Source organism: Pipistrellus kuhlii, unplaced genomic scaffold (assembly GCF_014108245.1).
Source record: "Pipistrellus kuhlii isolate mPipKuh1 unplaced genomic scaffold, mPipKuh1.p scaffold_m20_p_3, whole genome shotgun sequence".
Taxonomy (NCBI): domain Eukaryota; kingdom Metazoa; phylum Chordata; class Mammalia; order Chiroptera; family Vespertilionidae; genus Pipistrellus; species Pipistrellus kuhlii.
In genome coordinates, this window is record NW_023425529.1 from 182331924 (window position 1) to 182357405 (window position 25482).

The 25482-nt window shown below is 45.3% G+C and overlaps 1 protein-coding gene across 3 annotated transcripts; it reads right to left on the minus strand.

Annotated features, from left to right (window-relative positions):
• Positions 1-5731: 5731 nt before the first annotated feature.
• On the minus strand, positions 5732-25482 carry ING2 (inhibitor of growth family member 2). 3 transcript variants are annotated; one of them, XM_045588978.1, is made up of 2 exons: positions 25425-25482; positions 5732-6553 (listed from the first exon to the last, which is right to left on the minus strand). In XM_045588978.1, the coding sequence occupies exons 1-2, from the start codon at positions 25447-25449 to the stop codon at positions 5883-5885; spliced, it is 696 nt and encodes a 231-aa protein (XP_045444934.1). In that variant the 5' UTR covers positions 25450-25482; the 3' UTR covers positions 5732-5882. The 3 variants fall into 3 exon arrangements, with proteins under 3 accessions (XP_045444934.1, XP_036313211.1, XP_045444933.1); XM_036457318.2 differs by lacking the exon at positions 25425-25482 and adding an exon at positions 12613-13442; XM_045588977.1 differs by lacking the exon at positions 25425-25482 and adding an exon at positions 11633-11772.

Genomic DNA, 25482 nt, shown 5'->3' on the forward strand with positions numbered 1-25482 from the left:
GGATGTGATAAAGGGGCGCTGGTCCTTCTAGAGAGGAGGAACACAGTCAAGGTAATGGCGAGGTAACTTATACTTGACTTACAATAGTGTAGGATGACTCCAGTCTGAGGATGCGACTCGGGAAGGGACGGAGAGCTGTCTGGCGCGTTTATCCCACCTGCTCCTGGGACAGGCTTTTCTCCTCTCACTGGGGCAACGAGGACGCCTCTCAGGGAGCCACCTGCCGGTATAGAAGGGCCGGGGATGCTGAAACCAGTTTGGCTCAGTGGCTAGAGCGTCGGTCTGGGGACTGAAGGGTCCCGTGTTTGATTCCCATCAAGGGCATGTACACTGATTGCGGGCACATCCCTGGTGGGGGGGGTGTGTGCAGGGGGTAGCTGGTGGATGTTTCTCTCTCATCAATGTTTCTAGTTCTCTGTTCCTCTCCCTTCCTCTCTGTAAAAAATCAATAAAATACATATTTTAAAAAAAGAAGGGCTGGGAGCTGCGGCTTTCCCGGCTCACTGTGCAGGTTTTGAAACGTTGAGAGGATTTGTACTCTTTTGTCATGCCTGCATCCGGGCCACAGGATGAGTTATCCGGTTCACCTGAAGTTAGGAACAAAGACTCCAGCTGATGGGCACTCCTGGCCCATTCATTCACTTTGCTGCTCTGAGAGTCACACAGGCCTCTCACCTCCAGGAGATAGGCTGTCCCCACCCAGCCTTCCGGGAATGGGAATCTATTAGAAGGGAGTGATCTCATTTCCCCCGGGCCGAACACGGCAGCCGTCTGCCTTTACGCCATTCTCTGGGGGACTTCTGTCTTGTTTTGGTCACTGCTCTATCGCCAGTACTTAAAAGGAAGCTTTGTAATGACACCTACGTAATAAATACTTAAATAAGTGAGCCAAAGCGCTGCCTTCCTTTCTGACACATGAACTGGAAGTGACCCTGTGCCTAGTGAGACTGCCGAGTCCTAGTTCTCACTTCTGGTCTGCCTCTCAGATTTCACTCCTACAATAATCCACTCCTCCCTACTACACGCATCTGTCCCCTTCTGAGGCAATACTCCAGCCCGCATGTGCTCATGTGGTCTGTCTTACCTCCTTACAAGTTAAAGCCTTCCCTTAGCTCAGCTATCCACGTATCCCTCCCTCCCTATGCATGAAAACTTGACTGGTCCATGTGCTGACTCTACTTCACTCCCTTTCTCTCCAGTGCAGTCCTTCATCCCCTAAACTTGCATTCTGTTAAACCTACAATCCGCCAGCCTCATGGTTAATTCGCAATCCTCTTCTTATTGGACAAAACCTGAAATCACGCTTCTTGAAACTTCCTTCATTTTTGTTTCTTTTAAAAATATATATATATTTTTTATTGATTTCAGAGAGAGGGAAACATCAATTTTGAGAATCATTGATTGGCTGCCTCAGGGATCAAGCCCACAACCCGGGCATGTGCCAGGACCAGGAATTGAACCTGTGACCTCCTGGTTCATAGGTCAATACTCAACCACTGAGCCACACCGGCTGGGCTCACTTTTGTTTCTGATGTGCTACATTTTTCTGGCTTGCCTCCCTGAGAGATCTCAAAGTCCCCTTGGCTGGCTCCTCCCTGTTTTATTTTTAAATATAGTTTTACTGATTTCAAGAAGGGAGAGGGAGAGATGGAAACATCAATGATGAGAGAATTATTGACTGGCTGCTTCGTGTATGCCCCACACTGGGGATTGAGCCTGCAACCCAGGCATGGGCCATGAGCAAGAATTTAACCACGACCTCCTGGTTCATAGGTGGATGCTCAACCAGAGCCACACTGGTGGGCTCCTCCCCATTTTAAATGCTGTACCACAAGCTCCCTTCCCCCCCTTCCTGGATCTATAATACATGGCTGCTGCCCCAAATCTGGGTCCCTGCACCAGCAGCATCAGCTCCCGCAGGGGCTGGGAGACGTGTAGCATCTCAGGCCCCACGCCAGACCTCCAGGATCAGGCTGCAGCTAAAACACAGGTGGCTCAGAGGCAGGTTAAAATTTGAGCAGCACTACTCTACTTACAGGAGTGATTTCAGTCACGTGACCGAACTCCTTTCACAGGCTAACTCAGAAATGTTTTAGCTTCTGTCCCTGCCCCGACATCAGCCCCCAACTCCACGGGCCAGAGGCTCCTGATGGCCGAACCCCACCCCTCAGCACTCCCACTACCCTAGGTCAGCAATGTTTTTGGTGCAAGACTTGAGTCTCCAGAATCTCTTGTCAGCAGGTTCCCTGCAATAAATTGTCTGTGTTGTATCCAGAGTGATCTTTAAAGAACGTGGATGCTTTCCAAATTTCCTACCCTGGCTTCCAACAGCCCACGTTTTCCAGCCCCTTCCACAGTCAGATGCTCCACTCAACTCAAATCCAGGGGCTCGTCCTCCTCCGCCCTCCCGTGAGCCTGTCTGCCTTACTGCCCAGTCCCCTGTGCTGGGCTTCCCTCTCAGCACTGACAGGTCCCCCACACGACAGACGCCTGGCTGGCTCTCCCACCAGAACCTCGGCGTCTAGCACACAGGAAGCACTCGAGGACTGAGACTTCAGGTGTTGTTGGTGGAAAGGTTGTGGGGCAGGGACAAATTTTTAAAATATATATATTTTATTGATTTTTCACAGAGAGGAAGAGAGAGTGATAGAGAGTTAGAAACATCGATGAGAGAGAATCATCGATCAGCTGCCTCTTGCACACCCCCACTGGAGACGTGTCCGCAACCACGGTACATGCCCTTGACCGGAATTGAACCCGGGACCTTTCAGTCCGCAGGCCGACGCTCTATCCACTGAGCCAAACCGATCCCGGCAGGGACAATTTTTTGTATGTACCAGCACTTAAGCTCGTCACACAAAAATTGGATGTAGAGAACCCACCAGCAGTCTTCAATAGGTTCAAATTTCCAAAATATGACAGCCGGTTCTACAACATTATAAAAATTCCAATACTTAAGTTACATTTTAAATGAATTAAATCACAATTGCTGGGAGTGGGACACAGGTACAAGTATGTTTTTAAGCTCTCAAGGTAATTCCATTGTGAGTTAAGTTTGGGAACCACTGATAAGCATGACATGTTATAAAACCTAGCCCGGTCGATGTGGCTCAGTGGTTGAGCGTAGACCTATGATCCGGGAGGTCCGGTTTGATTCCCGGTGAGGGCACAGTCCCAGGCTGTGGGCTTGATCCCCAGTGTGGGGCCTGCAGGAGGCAGCCAATCAATTATTCTCTCATTGATGTTTCAGTCTCTCCCTCTCCCTTCCTCTCTCTGAAACCAATAAAAATGTTTTTAAAAAAGATATGAAATATATAATACATTAAAAAAAATCCTAGTCATAATGTTATGCAAATCCTTTTTGGTATAGAAAACAAAAAGAAATTCATTAAAATAAAACTGTTTCAAACGTTAGGTCTTCAAGAGAGCATATCTTTCAGGATTTCCTACACTTGTTTTCCTGTCAAGACAAATCCAAATTTGGGCATTTCTATTAGGAAGCTTATTATTTGCTGATATGCTGAATCAAATTTATGTATTAAAAAGTGTTTGACTCACCTAGCCAGTTTGACACAGTGGCTAGAGCGTCGGCCTGTGAACTGAAGGGTCCTGGGTTCAATTCTGGTCAAGGACACGTATCCAGTAGGGGACATGCAGGAGGCAGCCGATCAATGAGTAATTTTTTCTCATCACTGATGTTTCTTTCTCTCTCTCCCTCTCTGAAATAAAACTGTATTTCTTTTAAAAAGAAATAAAAAGTATTGAATCCTGTGTAAGTCACATTTAAAGGCTTTTGCACACACTCATATTTTTAATGACATCAGGTAAATAGCTCTATCCTGGTAACAGGATGTAATTATTAAGACCAAATGCTATATTCTCAAGAGAGAAAGGGATTTTAAAACTCAACAAGTTATAATAAAATAAAATCTTAATCATGCTAATATTCCTTGTTCAAGAAGTAATAAACTCTAGTCATCAAATATTGTGCATTTACCTGTCTCTAAGCTTGCTTTTAAAGTGTCTTCAGAGAAAAAAATAAAAAATAAAAAAAATAAAGTGTCTTCAGAAAAAGGAGGATCTATGTATTACTTTCAACAATAAAGATTAAAAGAAAAATAATAAAGTGTCTTCATACTTCAAAATGAAAGACAAAATTAATGAAAGAGAAAACCAAGTCATGTGATTTTTAAAATCCTCACTACAGTGAAAACACTGAAGATTCCCAAAGAACCTTGGGGGTGTTTAAGCCAACCTCATATTACGTGCACACGAATAACCCAACACCCAGCTGGGTGGAATGACAGGCCTAAAAGTCACACAGGAGAGCTAGAAGAGAAGAAAACAATTTTTTCCCAAACAAGCGGACAGAATTTTTCACATGTTAATCAAAAAGAATCAAGATAATCAAATTAGGAAGAAATGAGGAATAAAAAGTATGTTGAACATAAATTTAAGGACTAGTCAATCTGCTGCCCCACTCCCCAACCTCCCCAAAAATAAAAATAAAAAATCCCCGAATATATGGACATACATCCCTTACCCTTCAAATATTAGGATTTTGGAAAACTCTGTTTACGAACGCATTATTAATTGCATTGTTATAATTAGCTAATTAAATGCGAAGACATCAAACAGCACCAATACCAGAAAGTTAAGAAAGTAAATGCACAGTTACTTAATATATAATCACTGATTGGGACAGCAATGAACTACAGCTACTAGCAAAACTATTTAAGCAACTGTTTGACATGAAGGCAATATTTAAAGACTAGTAGATGCCCTTTGCCCAGCGAAAGGCCTGGGTCTAGGCATTCTAGCAGTGGGTCAGCGTAGAAAATATTAAATAGGATGGATTTTTTTTTCATTGCTCACCTTGAACCATACTCCATAACCCCAATTTTACCAATATAAGTCAACGACAGAATTTTTGGCATTCTAACCACTCACTCTTACCTATCCCAATGAAAACAAAACCTAAGTCCCTTATGAAGCATTAGATTGCATGTGTCTAAGCAGCAGCAGCGAGGCTTTACAAATGGGCCTCAAAATGCTGCTAATGAAAAGACAGCAGCAAATAAGCCTGAAAGAGCACATTATTCCACATGGAATCCCAAGTTATTATCTCTATTCCTTAAATTCCAGGAAGACTAGAGATGAACAAGTGTATGTATAAGTGGGGCCGGGAAAAGCTCTAAATGGTATACAGTGTTCATATTTTAAATCACCCACGATAACTGTAATGCTTGCAGAGAACTCCAACTGTTATCTAAAATTTTCTAAACACGGAGAACTTAAAAAATGCCAGCAACACTTTGACGTTAACCCAGAACAAAGAATCCCATTTTAGCCAAAACCGGTTTGGCTCAGTGGATAGAGCATCGGTCTGCGGACTGAAAGGTCCCGGTTTCAATCCGGTTAGGGGCATCTACATTGGTTGCAGGCACATCCCCGGTGGGGAGTGTGCAGGAGGCAGCTGGTTGATGTTTCTCTCTCATTGATGTTTCTAACTCTCCATTCATCTTCCTTCCTCTCTGTAAAAAAAATCAATTAAAAAAAAAAAAAAAAAAAGAATCCCATTTGAAGTGAAAATGAAATAGGCATGGCTTGTGAAGTTTTCCTAATGTTCACCCCACCCTCTCCCTCTTGCCCTGCTCCTCTCACCAGGTGACCTACAGACCACCTGGTTTAAAATATTTGGTAATTCAGTGCAGAAAATTAAGGTCACAGACAAAGTACAACAACTTTTAATACATCATTAATACTAATGATTAAAAATTATTGCATAGTCTTATGCATTTACCCTAAAACATTTTCTGAAAGTAAATTCTCAAAGAATTATATAAAAGACAAATGACCCTTTAAAATGTGGATGGCCTGTACTACCTCGATCTTCTGTCCTTTTTTGTCTTTTCCGTACTTTTGTCCATGGTTTTCTCATTATCTCCCCTGCACTTTGGGCAATACCATTTCCCCTTTGGTTTATAGGTAAGTGACACACATGAGAAGTGGAACCACTCAATGGGACACTGTTCATTGTCACAGCCGATCATCTCCCCGTAAGACACTTGGTTACATAGACAGTATGTAGGTTCATTGGGATCGATTGCAAACTCCACAGGCGACGTCTCCCTTTCCTGCTTGGCCTTGGAGCGTTTCTTTTTCTTGGCGGACTTGGATTTCTTTTCCTTCGGTGGCTGGTCATCACAGTCTTCAATGCCGTTAGTCATGTGACATAAATCACGGCTCTCACTGGTTCGCTGCCTTCTGGGTCTCCGTGAAGATCTTTCTGGTTGGCTGGCATCCATCTTTGCTTTATCTGAGACGCGTTCACCTTCAGCAGGATCTTGGAAACACTGTGAGTGTAGCTCCATTTGCCTCGCCCGATTTTCCACCAATTCGAGCATTTGCGTGACAATCTGAATTTTTTCATCTCCCAATTCTTGGCTATTGATTAATGCTCTTTGGAGATGCTGCTGTAGGCGTTTTTTCTGGTTTGAATCATCTTCTTTCTTATATTTTTCATAGACATCATCAATTTCCTTCAATGTTTCTAAAGAAAAGGAAAAATCACAAGGTTACTGTGTATTAGCATTTTTCAAGTTAGTTATCTTTCACAGAATTGGAAAAGTTAGAATGAACTCAAACCATAAGACCATACTCTTTAGTATGTGTACATTAAAAAAAATACATTATTTCCCATACAAAGACCATGTGTTATCAAATAGAAAAATATATTTAGAAATAAACTAATAAAAAAGAGTACACAAAACTCTAATATCCATTAATCAATATTAAAAACAAAACATGCCTTAGCCAGTCTGGTTCAGTGGATAGAGCGTTGTCCTGAGGACTGTAGGGTCCCAGGTTCGATTCTGGTCAAGGGCACATGCCCAGGTTGCGGGCTTGGTCCCCAGTGGGGGGAGTGCAGAAGGCAGCCAATCAGTGATTCTCTCTCATCGTTGTTTCTATCTCTCTCCCCCTCTCCTTTCCGCTCAGAAATCAATAAAAAGTATATATTTTTTTTAATGTGTGGCTACCTAATAATTAAAAGTATTTTATGCCGAAACCGGTTTGGCTCAATGGATAGAGCATCGGCTTGGGGACTGAAAGGTCCAGGGTTCGATTCCAGTCAAGAGCATGTACCTTGGTTGCGGGCATATCCTCAGTAGGGGGTGTGCAAGAGGCAGCTGATCGATGACTCTCTCATCGATGTTTCTAACTCTATCTCTCCCTTCCTCTCTGTACAAAATCAATAAAATATATATATATATATAAAAAAAAGTATTTTATGTGCCAGCCTGAGAGCCCAAGGATCACAGGTTCGATTCCCGGTCAAGGGTACCTCGGTTGCAGGTTCCCCAGCACCAATAGGGACAAAGTGGGAGGCAATCAATCCACGTGTCTCTCTCACATCAATGTTTTTCTTACACCAGTTTCTCTCTCTCTCAATCTCTCTCTTCTCCCTTCCACACTCTCTAGGAATCAATGGAAAAAATTTCCACGAAGGAGAACTTAAAAAAAAGAAGTATTTTGTGTGGTCAAGTTCACTATATACCACTTTACAGTTTACCTACTGCCATATTGTCTACACTTAATTTGAATCTCAAAAAAAAATCCTGTATATGAAATTTACAGGCCACGCTCTAGCTGTAAAACTTAAAGAAATTCAAGACTATGCTGCAGATTACTGTCCAATTGCATCTGCAAGATTTACAGTTCTATCACTGACTTGCATGACTCCAGAGAGACACTGTACCTTTAATTTCCTATCACACCCCTGGACTCCCTTAAAGCAGACAGGAGCAGCTCTTAGCTTCCCATCATATTAGTTTTAATGGCTCGTTCATTTTGCCAGAGATAATTCTGAAACCTAAACTATTTCCAGAGCAGGTTTAGGTTCATGTTCTGGCATCAACTGACAAAGCTATTAACAGAATTACAGTCAAGTCAGCATTGGGTCACTATGTCTTTGTAGATAACTCAGCAGATGGTTCTATGTAAGCTTTTTGAATTGCTGATTTAGTTATTGAATAGCGCCTGGAACACATTCAAATCAATTGAAAATAGCTGAGTCACTAGAAGGTACACGAAAACTAAAAATATAGCTGCAGATATCACCAAAATTTGCAGATTAGTTTTTATTCAAATCTGTTCTGGTTTTTGTTTTGTTTTTTAATCCTTATGAGATTTAACACTATTTGAAAGAGTTCTTAGTAAAGATGGAGCAATAAAAAATTAACTAATTTATCACACCACATAGCAGACAACTGTTTTAGATCCCAATATTATTATTCTAAGGAGAAGAACAGAAATGTCAGATGAGTGAAATACACACAGTGGGGCTGTCTGCAAGCAACGTGATACACAGCAAGGAACTCCTCCCGGAAATGGTAGGCACTCACAATGGAGGGACAGTGCTAACCTAGATACTTGACAACGTGACTCTACACATCTGGGGTACTCACACCTGCACAGCAAACTCTAAACAAAGGTCTTATCTGGCCCATTTACCCAGGTAGGTATGTAAACTGGTTTCTTGAGAACCTAATTTTCCTCCAGGAAAAATAAGGTATATATTCCCCCCCCCCCCCCCCCCAAAACACACAAAATTTGAAGGTTAAAAAATAAAGAGGAGCCGAAACCGGTTTGGCTCAATGGATAGAGCATCGGCTTGGGGACTGAAGGGACCAGGGTTCGATTCCAGTCAAGCATGTATCTTGGTTGCGGGCATATCCCCAGTGGGGGATGTGCAAGAGGCAGCTGATCGATGACTCTCCCTCATCGATGTTTCTAGCTCTCTCTCTCTCTCCCCCTTCCTCTCTGTACAAAATCAATAAAATATATTAAAAAAAATAAAATAAAATAAATAAAGAGGAGCCCTAACAGGTGTGGTTCAGCAGATAGAGCGGAGGTGTGGGGACCAAAGGGTCCTGGGGTTGATTCTGGTCAAGGGCACATGACCAGCTGTGGGCTTGATCCCCAGTAGGGGATGTGCAAGAGGCAGCTGATCAATGATTCTCTCTCATCATTTATGTTTCTATTTTTCTCTTCCTCTTCCTTCCTATTTGAAATCAATAAAAATATACTAAAAAATAAAAGGTAACCTTATTTCAAGTATTCTTTATCCAATAATCTAATAATCAGGACTTGGAAGCTAATTATAGCATACCAACACATAGAACTATACATGAGATAAAAATTCTCATTTAAGACACCTTAATTATGAAATGAAAGAAACTAATACTGAGACACGTCTATGTGATAAAAATTTTCTCATTTAATCCCCACAGCAACCCCACGAGGAAGCCATCGCTTCCATACGTACAGAAAATGAAGCTCAAGAGACAACCACCCCAGACTTTGTTTTTGGTCAAACCTCACCCGAGGATATTCATTGACTTTTAGGGAGAGTGGAAGAGAGGGAGAGACAGAGAGAAACATCGATGTGAGAGAAATACATCGATTGATTGCCTCCAGCATGAGCCGTGACTGTGGTTCCAGGCCAGAGAGGAGCCTGCAGTCAAGGTATGCGCCCTTGACCTGAATTGAACCTGGGACCCTTTGGTCCACAGGCCAATGCTCTATCCACTGAGTCAAACCCAGTAGGGCAACAACTGCGGACTTTTAACTCTTCTAAATCTGGATGTCTGGCTTCACCACGTCAGCATTTTCTACTACATTAAAAAGAAGACACTTGAAATTAAGTATTAAATTTTATTTACCCAGGAAATTAGGAACAAAAATACTGGAACAAATATTGAGGTTCTCTAACAATCAAATCCCATAATAAATACTTCATTATCATAATATTTTCTTCATTTCTCTATTTTTAACTTTCTTAGGTTACTTTTAAGGTTCATGAGTAATTTCTAATGAAGTGTCTCAGCTAGGAAATTTCTTTGACTGCTTTCGTAATTCGTATCACTAAATATTACAGTATTAGATCCAGAATCAGAAAATACTTGAAAACTAGCAAACTTAAAAATATAAACAAGTATTTAAGGCTAATAAATGTAAAACAGAAAGCTGAACTCAATACACATATGCAGAGTGAAAACTTAATCATTTTTATTTATTTAAAAATATTTTTATTGATTTTGGAGAAGAAGGGAGAGCGAGAAACACAAATGATGAAAGATAACCACTGATTGGCTGCCTCCTGCATGCCCTCACTGGGGACTGAGCCTGCAACCCAGGCCTGTGCCTTTGACCAGAATCAACCTGAGACCCTTCAGTCCTCAGGCCCACACTCCATCCTCCGAACCAAACTGGCTAGGGCAGTGGTCAGCAAACTGCGCTCAAGAGCCACAAGTGGCTCTTTGGCCCCTTGAGTTTTTAGCAAAGGCCAGCTTAGGAGTATCCTAATTAAGTTAATAACAATGTACCTACTTATAGTTTAAGTTTAAAATATTTGGCTCTCAAAAGAAATTTCAATCGTACTGTTGATATTTGGCTCTGTTGACTAATGAGTTTGCCGACCACTGGGCTAGGTCAAAACTAGATGGTTTTCAATTAATCTTGAAACTAATCACAATCTTAACAACTGAAAATTTTAAGGTCTCTCAATCACTTAAGGCCCAATACTGTTTCTCACGTTAACAGAGCTACTTATGACAATTCTAGATGGCCAAGATGGAAGATTTCCCTGTAACAATTGTCCCTCCCCAAACACAATGAAAAAAAATAGCTTCACTTTTGTGAAGGCAAATGTAGGTAATGCGTTTTTATAGCGATGTGAAAACCTTTACTACAGTGTTATCGGAAAAATTAAAAACGCTGAACATACAATTCTTAGGCAGGTATGTATCATTTTTAGGTTACAATGTATGTACTGTGTATGTGCTCCAAGTCTGTCAAAAACACCTTTGGAGAGTTTTTCTTTAAAAAACAACAAAAAGTTAAAATAGTTCAAAGCAAGCCTGGCACCCAAAGGAGCCAGGCTATGGAGTCAAAACACTCCCCACCCAATTGAACAAGTTAAACTCCCTGTACTTCTTAATTTATCCGTACATTTTTACTTCATAAGGTTATTGTGAGGATTAAATGAGATAACCTTCTAGACCTGACACAGCGTATGACACACAGTCAGTAATCAGCATCAATTCCCTCCCCCCTGACATGCACCGGTCCTACCAACTGTGGGCTCAGAAGACAGAAATAAATGATAGTTTCTAAAACAGAGACACTTCAGTCTGTTAACATGCTAAGGGCCTGAAAACGCCAGCCCAGAAGTGGGTTCCTGAGAGACCAAATCATTAGATTTACGTTACGTCTGTCTACAAAAACGGCCTGGGTCCCACAAGTTCTCTCTCCAATGTCCGCTTAGCTGTTTCCGCGCCATGTCCGGCCCGGGACCAGGAGGAGCACGGCGGCCCCGGTGACGTCCCCCCTCCTGGAGACAGACTATCTAACAATCAAACACGGACGGTTAACAAACGTGGACCGTTACGATCCTCCGGTAAAGCCTGACCCCCGTGCTAGCGCCCGGCGGGCTGACCACACGGGGCGGCTGCGGACTCCACGCTTAAACCCGGCGGAGGAGGGCGGGGCTAAGGGACGCCAGGCGGTTGCCGGGTCAACCACCCACTTCCTCCCGAGACCCGGAAGTGGGACGAGGACCGGAACCTACGCAGCGCCGTGGTCAGCAGCGCTCCCCGCGGCTGACCCGTCCCCGTCACAGCCGAAGGGCCGGGGAGGAGTCGGAAAACGACCACAGGCCCGTCCCGCACACCGACCATGGCTCTGCCGGGGCCGAGCGGACGCCCCGCACGCCCGCCCCGACCTCCCAGCGGCCGGCCATCTTCGGGGCGGGAGTGCGCGTGCGCCCCGCCCCTGCCTACGTCATCAGGCCACGCCCCCGGCGCCGGGCCCTCCCCGCCACACACACCCCTCTTCCTCCTTCCCCGGCGCGGGGACCCCTCCCCTTCCAACCATGGGGCCGGAGGGGCCGGGGCCGGGCCGCTGCCCGGGACTCTCCCCGCGGCGGCCGGGGAGGACGGGCACCCCGATGGCCGAGCCCGGCGCGGTGAGCGGAGGGAGGAAGGGAGGGACCTCCTCCGAGTCCGTCCGCCTTCGCCGCGGCCCCCTCTCGCCCCCTCCCCCCGCACGTTCCAATGCATCTGCTCCCAGGGGCTGGGGGAAGCCAGGCCCGGAGACCAGCGGGGGAGCCCGGCCACTCACCCCATGCAGCCCCGCCGCCGCCAGGCCGGCTGCACGCTCCCTCGCCCGGCAGGAGGCTGGCGGCGCGGCGCGGGGCAAGCCGGAGCCAGAACAAATGCTCGCTACTTAAAATGGCTGATCCCCCTCTCCACGCCAGCTGCAGCCGCCGGGTCTGCAGCGTGGGCGGACGAGCAGCCCCCACCCCCACCCCGGAGACCCCACCGAAGTGCTCGCCGATCGCGGGAGGGGAAGGCAGGGAGGGAGGGCCGCGAGCCCGGCCGCCCGCCCGCCCGCCCCTCTCCCCGGTCCCCCGGCCGCACACTTCAGACCCCCTCCGTGTGCCCGAGGAGACTGTCACGGGGGAGAAGGAAAGTGTCACTTCCTCGGGCTGGCCCCGCGGACCCCAGGGCGGGGGGACCCGCACGGGCAGCCCCGCGGGCCCCTACCTACCTTGATATTTGTTGTCCAGCTCCCGCAGCACCGACACGTTCCGCTGCATGTCGTGGGGCAGCGACTCCACGCACTCCAGGTAGTCCTGCACGTAGCAGGTGAGCAGCCGGCTGCGCTCCCCGCTCAGGATCGCCGCCGACGAGTAGAGCGGCTGCTGCTGCTGCTGCTGCTGCCCTAACATCCTGCCGCCGCCGGCGCCCGCCGCCGCCGCCGCCGCCTCCGCATCCAGCAGCCGCGCATGCAACAGCCGCGGCCGCCGCGGCCACCCTGCTCCGCAGCCCGCGCCGCGGGGACCCCGGCCGCCGGCCGCTCGGAGGGCACCGCCGAGTCCCCCGATCTCCACTCCCCCCAAAAGCAGCCCTCACTCCCCGCCCCCGCGGTAACCAGCCCAGGGGCGGGGCGATCAGGGAGGGCTCCCTCCTTTTTTGTCCGCCCGCCCTCCGCGGGACCCGAGCAGCGGGGATCCCCGCAGCGGGGCGGGCGGGCGCCGGGGTCTCCGGCGGTGACACTTCCTGCCCCGCTCCCCCTCGGCGTCCCCGGCTGCTACCAAGGCCGTCCCGCGGCTCGGATCCCCATGACAAGCCCTCCGCTGCCCCTTCTCCTCCCCAATCGCCCTCGGAGCCTGTCGGAGCGTCCCTCGCTGGCCCTGTCCCCGCCCCTCCGCGGCGGCCGCCACTGCGCCTGCGCAGGGCTCCCTCCTCATAAGGCCGGGGGCCCGCCTCTACCGCCCTACCGGAGGGTTCGCATTCTCCCGCCTTCCCGCCGCCGGCCCGCCCATTGGTCCGTCAGCTCTCGGCCCGGCCAAACGGCAGGCCTCGCCCCGCCCCCTCTTAAAGGGGAACGACGCCGGGCCGGTCCACCTTTCCGCCCCGGCTCGGAAAGGGACTTGCGGGCGAAGGTGGGGGGGGAGGGGGGAGGGAGAGAGGACACACCCCTGCCTCGCCTCCTTCCCTACAGGGCGCGGGGGGCGGGGGGAGGAATACGGCCCGGGTCCCTCGGCCCGCCATTACCGACTTCTTCCCGGTCGGCGGGTCTAGCGCAGCCCCGAGCGAGCCTTAAAAGGAGCAGCAGGCGGCCGAGTTTCGCTGCAACCTGGAGGGAGTGAGGCCGAGGGGACTACGGGCCCCGGCGTGCAGCGCGCGCGCTCCCGGCATGCGCCGCGGCGGTGCTCTCGCCCCGGGGCTGCCTGCGCTGCCGCCGCCGCCGCCGCCGGGCGCCGCTCTCCTCCGCGCCTCCACCGGCCCCGGCTCGCGGGCTCGCGGGGCAGCGGGACTCCCGCTGGCCGGTCGCGGAGGTCGGCGGCGCGCCCACGGGCTCCCCGGAGCGCCCCTGCACTTCCGGGCCGCCCACCTTTTAAATCTCCCTCCGGCCTCCGCGCGCCTGCGTCCGCCGGCGCCCATGTGCCCCGCGGGTCCCGTGCAGCCCGGGCTGCCTCTGGCCCGGGGCGTGCCTGACCCACAGACGGCCTTACACGTTACTTTACTTTTCCCGTGTTTTCGCCCGCAGCCGGGGCACCCTCGTCAGGAGGCGGACCCACGCGGCCCGCGGCCCGCGTTTGGCTTCTGTGCATGGCAACGCGCGTCTCCTCCCCGGAGGGACGCCCCGCGGGTGGCCGCGGCGCCGGGGCAGGGCCGGTGCCCGCAGGGCGGGGGCACGGCGCTCCGCACCGGGAGTCTGTGCACAGGCCGCCCCGCCCGGGAGCAGGGCCGCCGAGGGCAAAGGGAACACGTGGGAGGGAGGCCCGTGGGGCTCCGCAGCGATGGTACCATCTGATGGGGGCCTCCTGAGCGCCTGGGGAGCAGGTGTTAATAGTAAGGAACCGTCCGCGAGGAAAGAGAATTTAGACCTTCCCCTCTAGACCAGTGTGTCCCAGACCTCTCTCATGGTGAGAATCACCTGGTGGAGTTGTTCAACTACAGATTCCCGAATCCCAACTAAGAAGTGCTAAACTAGAATTTTGGGGAACATATAGGTAAAATTGTATACTTATGTTCCCAAAAATTCTAGTTTAGCACTTCTTAGTTGGGATTCGGGAATCTGTAGTTTAACTCCACCAGGTGATTCTCACCATGAGAGAGGTTTGGGACACACTGATCTAGAGAAAGGTTTAAGTTGCACCTCCCCAAAAAGCACTCCAGGGAACTCAACGTCTTGGGAACTATATACATAAACTAAACTATATATATTGTTTATATTTATGTATTAACATACATATTTCTATTGCACAAGGACGTGGAGATTGTCTCGAGTTATATCCTGTGATCCTGGAGGTTCTGGGCGCTTGGATATTAGTCAACCCAGGCAGTACCGTGCACTGTATTCCTGAGAACCGGGGAGGGACTTTATCGTCGTTCTTCACATCGTTCAGATTAAGCAGATGGGTCTTGTCACACACACACACACACACACACACACACACACACACACACACACAGTCCCAGTTAAGAACAAATGGTTTGCTTTTTATCTGAGCCCTGCTGTTTTTGTTTACGCATAGATTTGAATCGGGTCTTCATTGGAGGCCCCAAATACTGCAAGATGCCTTGTTTTCCATGGACTGGGGTAGACTGAACCCACCGGTGGATTTTATCCAGCCTGGGAAGGGATCTGCAGGCAGGGAAACCAGGGGTGAGGCAGGCAGTGGCGCAGAATGCTGAGATCACTCCCTCAGAACCTAGAGCGAGGTGCGAGGAAGGACGGGTGAGTGTGGGGTGGAGGCCTTTTCCAATGTTATTCTTACCTTCCATAATTCAGTGGAACAGGCAGAAAAGAAGCAAAAAAAAAAAAAAAAAAAAGCAAATAATGATTTTTTTCCCCAGCTTGTGTTGGTCTACACTAGGGGTGTCGAACTCAATCAGAGAAGGGGCCAAAATCTAAAATCCAGCCTAAATCGCGGGCCGAATGGTTTACTGAACAGTCATAAACTGTCATTGTGATGGAAACGCAGCGGAGTGCAGTGATGACAGCGTGGTGCGGGCCACATTGCAAGGCCTGGCGGGACGGATTTGGCCCTCGGGCCTTGTGTTTGACACATGTGGTCTACACCTATAAAGAACACTCTAAGATGGTAATATGTGTGTGTATGTGAATTATTTCAGATGCACTTTTCTTGCTATATCAATTTATTAACGTTAAATCAAAGGCGTGGCTTATTCCTACCTTACTCCTGAAAGCATACTGTGGAGGCATGTACCCACATGGGGAAGAAATCACCCCCCTCAGCAAACTCAGCCTGTGACCTTGATTATTTACCCTGTCCTTTCTACTCAGTAACTAGTTAACTGGGAGTTTTAGGCTTTTTCAGATTGGGTTCCCTTATTCTGTTAAATGCAGTGTTTAAAGTTCCCAATTCTTGCCCTGGCCAAGCTGTGCAGTGGGTTAGAGCATTGTCTACCTATGCCAAGGTTTCAGCCTGACTGGGGCACATATAAGAAGCAACCAATGAATGCATACGTAAGTGGAGTAACAAATCAGTGAGTGCAGAAGTGAGTGGAATAACAAATCATTGTTTCTCCTCTCCCCCTCTCCCTATTTCAAATAAAGTAAATACATACAGTTCCCATTTCTCTGCATCAAGAAGTTAATTGGTGATATTTAATCTTGTGAATAAAACAAAGAGTTATCTGATTTGTTCTTCAATATATTTTCTGCCATAAAATAATCCTTAAAAAAAATAGCAACTAAAATCCCCCAATTAGAAGTTTCTGGGATTACCGTTAATTTCTAAATCAGCTACTTTGGGAAGTACCGGGAAGAAAATGTTTATGCTTCTAAACCCATGTCCTGCAGCCCTTATTTATACTGAGAGGGCAAAGCAACCTTCAGACTCTAATGGAAAACTAGTAGCAAATAGCCCTGAAGAATTCCTCAAGGTGCCTCCTGAGAAAATTCAGCTATTGTGTGAGTCAGGCCAATCAAATTTGGAATCTTTTATTTTTTCAACTTTCTAATTTTAAAAACTTTTTATTATGGAAATTTTAAACACACAAAAGTAGAGGTAATAGTACAATAAACCCTAATATACTATTCACCTTGCTTGAACATTTATTGACATATGGCCAATATTATTTAATCTATGACCCCCTTACCCTTGCTAGATTTATTACCATTTTATCTCTAAATACTTTAAATCTGAAATGAGATAATTTTCAAAAACATCTACAATACCATTGACCCATCATTGAACATCATATTACCATCATTGAACATCAGTTTGAATTTCCCTATTGTCTCGATACCTTTTCACACTCGGTTTGTTCAGTAGCATCCAATCAAGTTACACAGTTTGCATTTGGTTAGTGAGGTCCTTTCTAAACTACTAAGAGGCAGTTAATTCCTATTTAATTTAGGGAAGCAGATTGCAGTGTTTCTCTAAGGAAGAGATTTAGATGGCTGAAAAGCACTGTTAAAAATGTAGGGAGCCGAAACCGGTTTGGCTCAGTGGTAGAGTGTTGGTCTGTGGACTGAAAGGTCCCAGGTTCGATTCTGGGCAAGGGCATGTACCTTGGTTGTGGGCACATCTCCAGTGAGGGGTGTGCAAGAGACAGCTGGTCGATGTTTCTCTCTCATCGATGTTTCTAGCTCTCTCTCTCTCCCTTCCTCTCTGTAAAAAATAAAATTTATTTTTAAAAAAATAATAAAAAATTAAAATGTAGGGGAATTTGGGAGAAAAGCGATCAAAGAACTTATATATATAACCCATGGACATTGACCATATCAGGGTGAAGGCCTGGGGAGGGGACAGGAGCCAAGAGGAGGAGGAGGTCAATGGGGAGAAAATGGGGCATCTGTAATACTTTAAACAATAAAGATAAATTTTAAAAATTATATATAGGGAAATTCAAGAAAACAAAATCTTCATATTAAAAGGTTACCAGTTGATAGCTTACCGTAGAAATGAAATTTTACCTAATGCAACTAAATAAATACTTAAAAATCTAGGCATTTGTTAATTTAACACACTTATACTAATAAAGGAGAAAGATGCAAATTGACCATACCTTTGTGATGTCTACCAGCCAATCAGGAGAGAGTATGCAAATAAACCCAGCAAAGATGTTGGGTTAATTTGCATATGCAGGCACCCTGTGGCTGGAGGCAGGATACTTGCCATGGTGACAAGGCAGGCATTCTGCATCACTGCAGGCCTCTGGGCAGTGTGGGGAGGCAGAAAGACAGCTCAGGCAGGAGCGAAGGCAGTGCTGGCAGCCAGGGGAAGATGGCCCATTCTTGCACGAATCTTCATGCATCGGGCCTCTAGTTATTGTTTAATGTGTTATACAAATCCAGTGACGCATTTTTAATTGTACTGAAAAAAACCTAAAACTTTTAAGTCAGTTCATGAGTACAGCAGGCAACTAAAAAAACTGCATTTCCAGTGAGCTCAGTTTTAAATCGTGTTTGTGTTATTGCATAAATAGTACACATTAATTATAGGGGGGAAAACAAATAAAAAATAGAGTTAAAATGAAGCTTTTAAAAACTGACCACAAATTGCAGATAACTCTTCTCAGTAAATATTACCCCTAAGATGCAGTTCCATTTTAGTATTTTGCTTTAAGAAAACACTAGCTAGGAGTAAAGGACATAGTTAAGAAACACCAGCTTCCCGAAATAGAATATTACAAATCTGAGCAATGTCAGCCTGTTCATTCAACTTATGAGATAGACAGCACAGAGTTAAAATTGGTTCCTACAATCAATCCTACTTTGAGTTATAGTATTGTTCAGTATTTAGAATGCTAATAGCAAAGGATGGTCCTAAAACATTTTAATGAAGGAACTGAATTCAGACTGGAACTGTAGTCAAGAGAACATTCAGTATAATATCCCTTAACCAAGAATAAAAACATTATCTACTAATCCCAGAGAGAAAAAAATAAACATATGGTACACTTTGCATATTGCTGACCAGAAAAAACATTTAAACATTTTCTTAGATGGTTACCATAGTTACTTGAACTGTTTATAACATCAAGATGGGGAAGTAGGCCACAATATTGAGGGAGTTTAAATTATGCAATTATGTTTCCTAAACAGGGCAAAGGGTTTAAAATTTAGGGAAGAAACATATGTTCCAAGTTCAAACTTCTGTCTAATTTTGATGGTGAAACTTAAAAATTTGTTCAAAATTAATTAGAAATAAATTGTTCAATCTATACAAATAATGTATATGTAATGAAAGAGCATTCTGTCATTATCTTAGTGAGCTATCTTTTTAAAAAATATATATATTTTATTGATTTCTTACAGAGAGGGACAGAGAGTTAGAAACATCAATGAGAGAAAATCATCGACTAGCTGCCTCTTGCACACCTCCCACTGGGGATGTGCCCACAACCAAGGTACAAGCCCTTGACCAGAATCGAACTTAGGACCTTTCAGTCTGCAGGCTGATGCTCTATCCACTGAGCCAAACCGGTTTCGGCATTAGTGAGCTATCTTAAAATGTTTTTGTAGATAATCAAAGCCGACCCTTTGATTACCCACAAATCCAACAATAGCCTAGCATTTTGAAGTTGCCAAGCCACTATAAACTGAAGCTTTGACCTCTTACCAACTTGGAAAGCCTGAGATTAAAGTTTAATACAATGCCCATTAGATGCTACTCTCAATTTTGGAGATTTTCCTATTAATGTCATCAAATGGACACAGCAGAGCGGTGGGGAGGAAAGATATTGAAAGCTGTGTTAGCGTAGGCTTCCCACTTTCTTAAAGTTACTGTTCCGTTTTTTTTCTATTTTACTAAGAATCTCACAAGAAGATGGTTTTATCCAGGAACCCTCCACCGTGCTCAATGGCAAGGCTGAATGAGGGAAAGGAAGAGGGAAAGAAGTGCATTTCAAGGTGGCACAGTTTCCGATGGTTCATTGTCTTCTCGTGATCACTGTGGGCGCAGGTGTGTTAGAGCTAAAAGCGATCTCAGAGCAGTGGTTTCCCGGAGGAGGAGAGAGCAGGCAGGCAGCCTCGCTGAGCGGGTGAGCCGCCGCAGCTGATGGTGGCTGATCATGTCCATCGTGTCCGTAGGATGGGGCGGAGAGGAAGCTGGGGCTCCCTATTACAGATCATCTCTAGACCAACTCTTTACAAATCCGAGCAATGTAGGTGATGATTTGAGGACCCAAAGCAGTTAAGTAACTTGCAGAGGGTCTCATAGCAATTCCTGAAATAAGTGTATACTGAAAAATTTAGGAGTCAAACAAATATTAGCTAACCATATTTTCTGACTGATATTCATTGGAAAGGAAAAAAGAAAAAAGAAAAAAAAATTAAGAACCTGGGATATTATAAAATTTTGCAGAGAAGTCTTGCAGCAAACTTACCTCTAAGGGGAAATTAGGATTTCCTGAGCAATAATATATTCAGAATATCCCAAAGTAGAAGTCCTAGAAACCACCTGTGTTTTAGACTTGTTTCATTCCAACAGCAAATGCCTTACACCATCAGCTCCGGCCGAAGAAAGAATGGTCTTTTAAAAATAAACTAATCTGCCCTGGCCGGTTTGGCTCAGTGGATAGAGCCATCAGCCTGCGGACTGAAGGGTCCCAGGTTCGATTCCGGCCAAGGGCACATGCCTGGGTTGTGGGCTCGGTCCCCTGTGGAGGGTGTGCAGGAGGCAGCTGGTCCATGATTCTCTCTCATCATGTTTCTATCTCTCTCCCTCTCCCTTCCTCTCTGAAATCAATAAAGATATATTTAAATAAATAAAAATAAACTAATCCAACTGGCCAGGCGTTTTTTGCTAAACTTTTTTTTCCTTTCAAATGATTCTAATTGATTATTTAATGAAGATTATTGGAGCTGCTGTTACATTAATTACTCTTGCCATGATGAATTTAGTCCAGCATTTTGATGACCATTAATTTATCTTCTGGGGGTAACACTTTTTTTTTTTAAATTGCTTATCTAATTTACTTTTATAAATTGAGGTTCTCTAGCTGGTTTATATATGGAAACCAGCATATTTCACCTTATATATGTGTTTCTGGAAAATGGTGTTTAAACCTTATTTTTCGACAAGCAATTTTAAATGTGCCAGTTCCATAAAATAAGATACTCAAGTTCTGAAAATGAAAATATTTATTTAATACAAACGACTGGTCTGATTTTCTCTCATTTTCTAGACTGCCTTCAATTGCTTTGTTCTGCTGGAGAACACGGGGGCTGTGTCTTCTGTTTTCACTAGCAAACTGCGGCCCAAGTGTGGTTACCTCTGGTTGTCCTTCTAACTGGTGTTCATTCCAGATCCTTTAGCATAACGTCCTTTGCCACACACCTAGGGAGAAGACTCTGTAGAAAGGCCATCTACAAGACTCTGTAGTAAGTACTAGAATTAGAGAGATTGTTTTTAAAGATATAAAAGACACAGGGAGAAATGTATATGGAGAGTAATAGATGCTAAGAAGCTTTTTGTTGTGGGAAAAATAGAAGAGTCAGAGAAAGAAGTGATTATTTGAGCCATTGATGTTGGTGGTACAATATTCGAATGAAAATTTAGGGACCATAATATATAAATTCTATTTATGGAAACTACTTGTTATTACTTTTATTATAATAAAAAATACAGTTATAATTCTGGAGGGTTGGACTAATAGCCGATCTGACCTTATCTTTGAAAACTGGATGTTGATTCTAAAATAATAATAATTCCAAGAGCCTAGTGACTTCTGTACTTGATGTTATCTTTAAAATATCCCTAACTTTTAGTATTCAGGCAAAGTATCTCTGGAAGAAGAGACCGAGATATCTGCCGATAGTAAGTAATTGCCTCTGATTTAGGGCCTGAGAATCTGGAGGTGGAGGGAGACTTCGTTTTATAAATGCCATTTCACCTATTTGGTTTTATTGCTATATATGTTACTTTAAATGTAAAAGAAGCAAGAAATACTTTCTGTACCTTCTGAAGTAACAACATGCATATGTGTATTGTCTTCTAGGAAAGGAACACAGAAGCAGATGCACTAAATATGCAGGTTTATGAGAATTGTATACTTTGCATACTGGTATACTAATGGCACACATATTATTATACAAAATTAAAATCAAGAAATACCACACTTGGTAAGCTTGAAGCTTTTGGGACTCCCACTTTCGGAACTAATCTAGGCAGTTTGGACACAGAAACACATTTTTTTGTGAAGGTTTTCAGCAGTTTAGAAGCTTCAGGGTAGCCTTTCTCTCATTCAGTATATTATAGTTTTCAATGTGTTCAGAGCTCTCTTAATTTTTATGTCATTTTAGTTGAGTATTTTAAATAAAGGTGGAATAACTTGTATCATTTTTGTGAATCAGGTGTTGAAAATTCATAATAAGGCTGATGTTAGTTAATGCATCTATAACTTCTGCCTGTGACCTCAGAAGGTCACATGAAATGTGAAATATATTCACTCAAGAAAGAGTGTTTCCTGCAAGTCTCCTGCTGAATGGTGGTCTTCTCTACAGGACTGGGATTGAGCAGACATGTCTAATGAAGAGGACCTTGGACACAGATAGTGGTTGAGAAAGGAAGACGATTGGGTGGAGGGCCCAGATGGCTTGCAGCAAAGAGGCTGTGGTGCAGGAAGCAGCTGTTACTATTCCTGCTGTGTGGCTCAGGGAACTCCAAGAAATTAGTTCTATTCCCTTGAGCATATTTTCCCCATTTGGGATAGAAACAGATTTATTTTCCCAATAAAATAGATATTAGTAGATAAATACCATACAGGAGGACCCTTGGGCACAGTGGCCTGAGTGGTTACAGTACCTCCTCTAAGATCTTTCTCAGAAAATGATTCTTCAGTGTTGGTGTCGCTTTCTAGGAAAGAATGGGGGTGAGGACTCTGCTGTAGTGAACAATGGCCTGTGGGGAGAAAGAAAGAAGCAAGGAAAGAGCTGTTAACGGAAATGAGGTCACATGGAAACAAGGAGAAAGATTCGGAAGTTTCTGGGAGGTAATAAGTGGATTTAGTGACTGCGTTTGAGGGGTGGGGGAGAAGAGAAGTCATCTGCAGTGTTTCCCAAAGTGTGGTACTCATACCCCCAGGGGTACAGGAATAGTTTGGTGGGGGTACGCGGTGCACCGGAGTTTGGTGGGGATATGCACTGCACCGTGCTTAGCTGCGCCTAATTCTATGTTCTCATGAGTATGAGGGATACTCAGCGTTATGAAAATTATAGAAGGGGTACACATATGTCAAAAGTTTGGGAAACACTGATCTAGGGTTTCGGCTTGAGCCACACGTAGATCATGGCAAGGCTGTGTGACACAGAGCATCCAGGTTTGGGAGAGAGGTGCCACTTTAAATCCTGTGAGGATGATAGCCCTACAGTTTTGGCATCTTTGGGCTCTATCAATCTTAGACCTCTTACTTCAAACAACATCAAGTACTGCTTCCTGCACGTTTGTCAAGAACATTTGAACAGCCAACCATAGCAATTGGTGACAGGGATGTATTTGTTGGGAGTTAGCCTAGAGGAAATGATTTAGAGATGTAATGGTCTTAAAAGTATCTTCCCACATGACGGGACTCATTAGCTTTGAGCTGTTTTTCTTAGCGAGCCAGGAATTGGCCAAGGGTGACAGCAAGGATGTACAGACCTTGTGAGGAAGAAGTTATTGCAGCGGGTCTGGCTGCTTGTTCCTTGCATGTCTCCCGGGAACCAGGACTGACCCGTGGCCAACCCTGGGACTTTGGCTCTTGGGCTGTTCTCTGTGCTGGTGAGGATTTTGTTATGTACACCTGGGGCAGCGGGTCATGCGCCTTGGATTGTCAGGCTGCTCTGCACAGACGTGTGTCACTGTTGGGATGCTGAGTTTCCGTTGCTGTGGCTGGTTGCAGAGCAGAATATGCTCATGTTAACAGGCCCCTAAGAAGTCTTGGACCCCAAGACTCTCATGGGTTGTAGTTTGCTGCTAGAGAGAATTCCGGTGTGGCTCCGACAGAGGACACAGGAAGCCTGTGCTGAACCTCTCTGGACTTCAGTGCAGCTTTTCCCTGTTGCTTTTGTCCTCTGTCCTTGGCTGGACTAAACCTTGGCCCTGTGAATAGCCTGCTGTTAAGTCTTGTCATTCTTCCTGGCATCACCAAAGAAAACAGCCACAGACAAAGGGCTGAATACATTTAAAACCCCATTTGTCCATCCGGATCTTGATAAAATTCACTGAAAAGAAGAACGGTCAACCTCTGTAAGCATCTGCTGTGTGCGGATTTAAACAATCAAATCTTTGGTCCATGTCCCGAAAACATTTATAAGTCTCTTTAGGGATACAATCGTCTATAGACATGTAAATTGTTGGGGAAATGCTTACGGGCTTAAATATAAATAAAAAGTAAAAATTCGCAATAAAAGCAGAAGTGGTAGAATAAAATAATAATCGTTGAACATGTATTGGTTTCTTAATCTTTGATATACCTATTTGTGCATTAAAATATCATGTTTGAAACTAAAAAAGTAAAATTTACTCTTGAAAAGAAACCTGTACCCCTGAAACATGATTTTATTAATCAATGTCACTCCAATAAGTCAATTAAAAAATAATAATTTAAAAATACCTGAAAAGGAAGGAAACCTGTGCTTATTTTGGGTTGCACAATTACCTGATTCTGGAATAATTTGAAATGTGCACCCACAGATTTCATTTTCAATTGAATCGAGGCTATTGCCCTCCTGGTTCTTGTTAAGCTACTCAGCAAGAAGTTGAACATTGCAGCACAATTTCCATTGCTTTGCCTAGGAGTAGCAGAATACTCTCCCTGTGCAGACATCCAGAACTTGCCTGGGGAGAGATCAGGAATCTTCCATCGAGTGTCCTAGCACAGCGTTTTTCAACCGCTGTTCCGCGGCACACTAGGGTGTCGCGAGATGTTGCCTGGTGTGCCGTAGGTGCAGACAAGACAAGAATTTTATAATTTTTCACTATTTTGTTTACTTAATATTTCATAATAAAGTAATTATAAAATACTTTCTTTGTGTTTATTTGATTCCTATTCAAGAGAATTACTTTATATATAGTCAATATAGGCACAGAGTTAAATTTTTTAACATTTTCTAATGGTGGTGTGCCTCGTGATTTTTTTCATGAAACAAGTGTGCCTTTGCCCAAAAAAGGTTGAAAAACACTGTCCTAGCAGACTGCAGTTGACAAAGTTCTTCTCCCCTCAAGGTCAAGTTCTCAAGCTGAGCAGAAGGCGTTGGGATGGAAAACCCTGGGCCACTTGCTTGCAGTTCTCCCAGGCAGCTTCCTGTGGCTGGAGACTGAGCCCTTTCCTCACCCTCACGTCCAACAGCAGTGCAAACATTTCAAGATATTATCAACGTGATTTTTCCAGAACGCAAGAATCCTGTTACTTTGGAGTCAAAACATTTCTCCCAGGCCTCAGGTACCGGTTCAACTAGATCGTGTGATAAAGTGTTTGCTAAATAGTTTCTGCTGACCTTCTTTATCTCCCAAAGAAAATCCGGCTTACTGTTTTCTCAACAGGAGGCAAGTCGCCTGTCAGCTCAAACACCAGGTTGAGAACTCTTCCTCTGCTAAGCCCCCGGATTTCCCTGTGAATCAGGAGACAGATGTGCCCTTACCCAGGTTTCCGAGCACCCTCAGGCGCGCTGGCCTTTGTGTGCGTGCAGAGTGCCCTTCACCCCCATGCGGTTTCTCCGTTAGGCCGCTCTGTGAGGAAAGTGTGCTGTGACATTGACAGACTGCCTTCGAAGGGAGGTGAAACTTCTTATGGAGCCCCCCATGGCTGGGCCGCCCTCCACAAAGACTGTGAACACAGTTCCTTCCAGACAGGACTTTTGTTCCCAGAAATGAAAATGCTAAAGGGATCCCTAACTGGTTTGGCTCAGTGGATAGAGCATCGGCCTGCGGACTCAAAGGTCCCGGGTTCGATT

Excerpts from the sequence above, each read along its gene's own strand:
- ING2 (XM_036457318.2), bottom strand. The coding sequence starts at position 12,793 with ATGTTAGGGCAGCAGCAGCAGCAGCAGCAGCCGCTCTACTCGTCGGCG. Across the intron at positions 6,554-12,612 it reads GCTGGACAACAAATATCAAG|AAACATTGAAGGAAATTGAT; the intron begins GTAGGTAGGGGC and ends CCTTTTCTTTAG.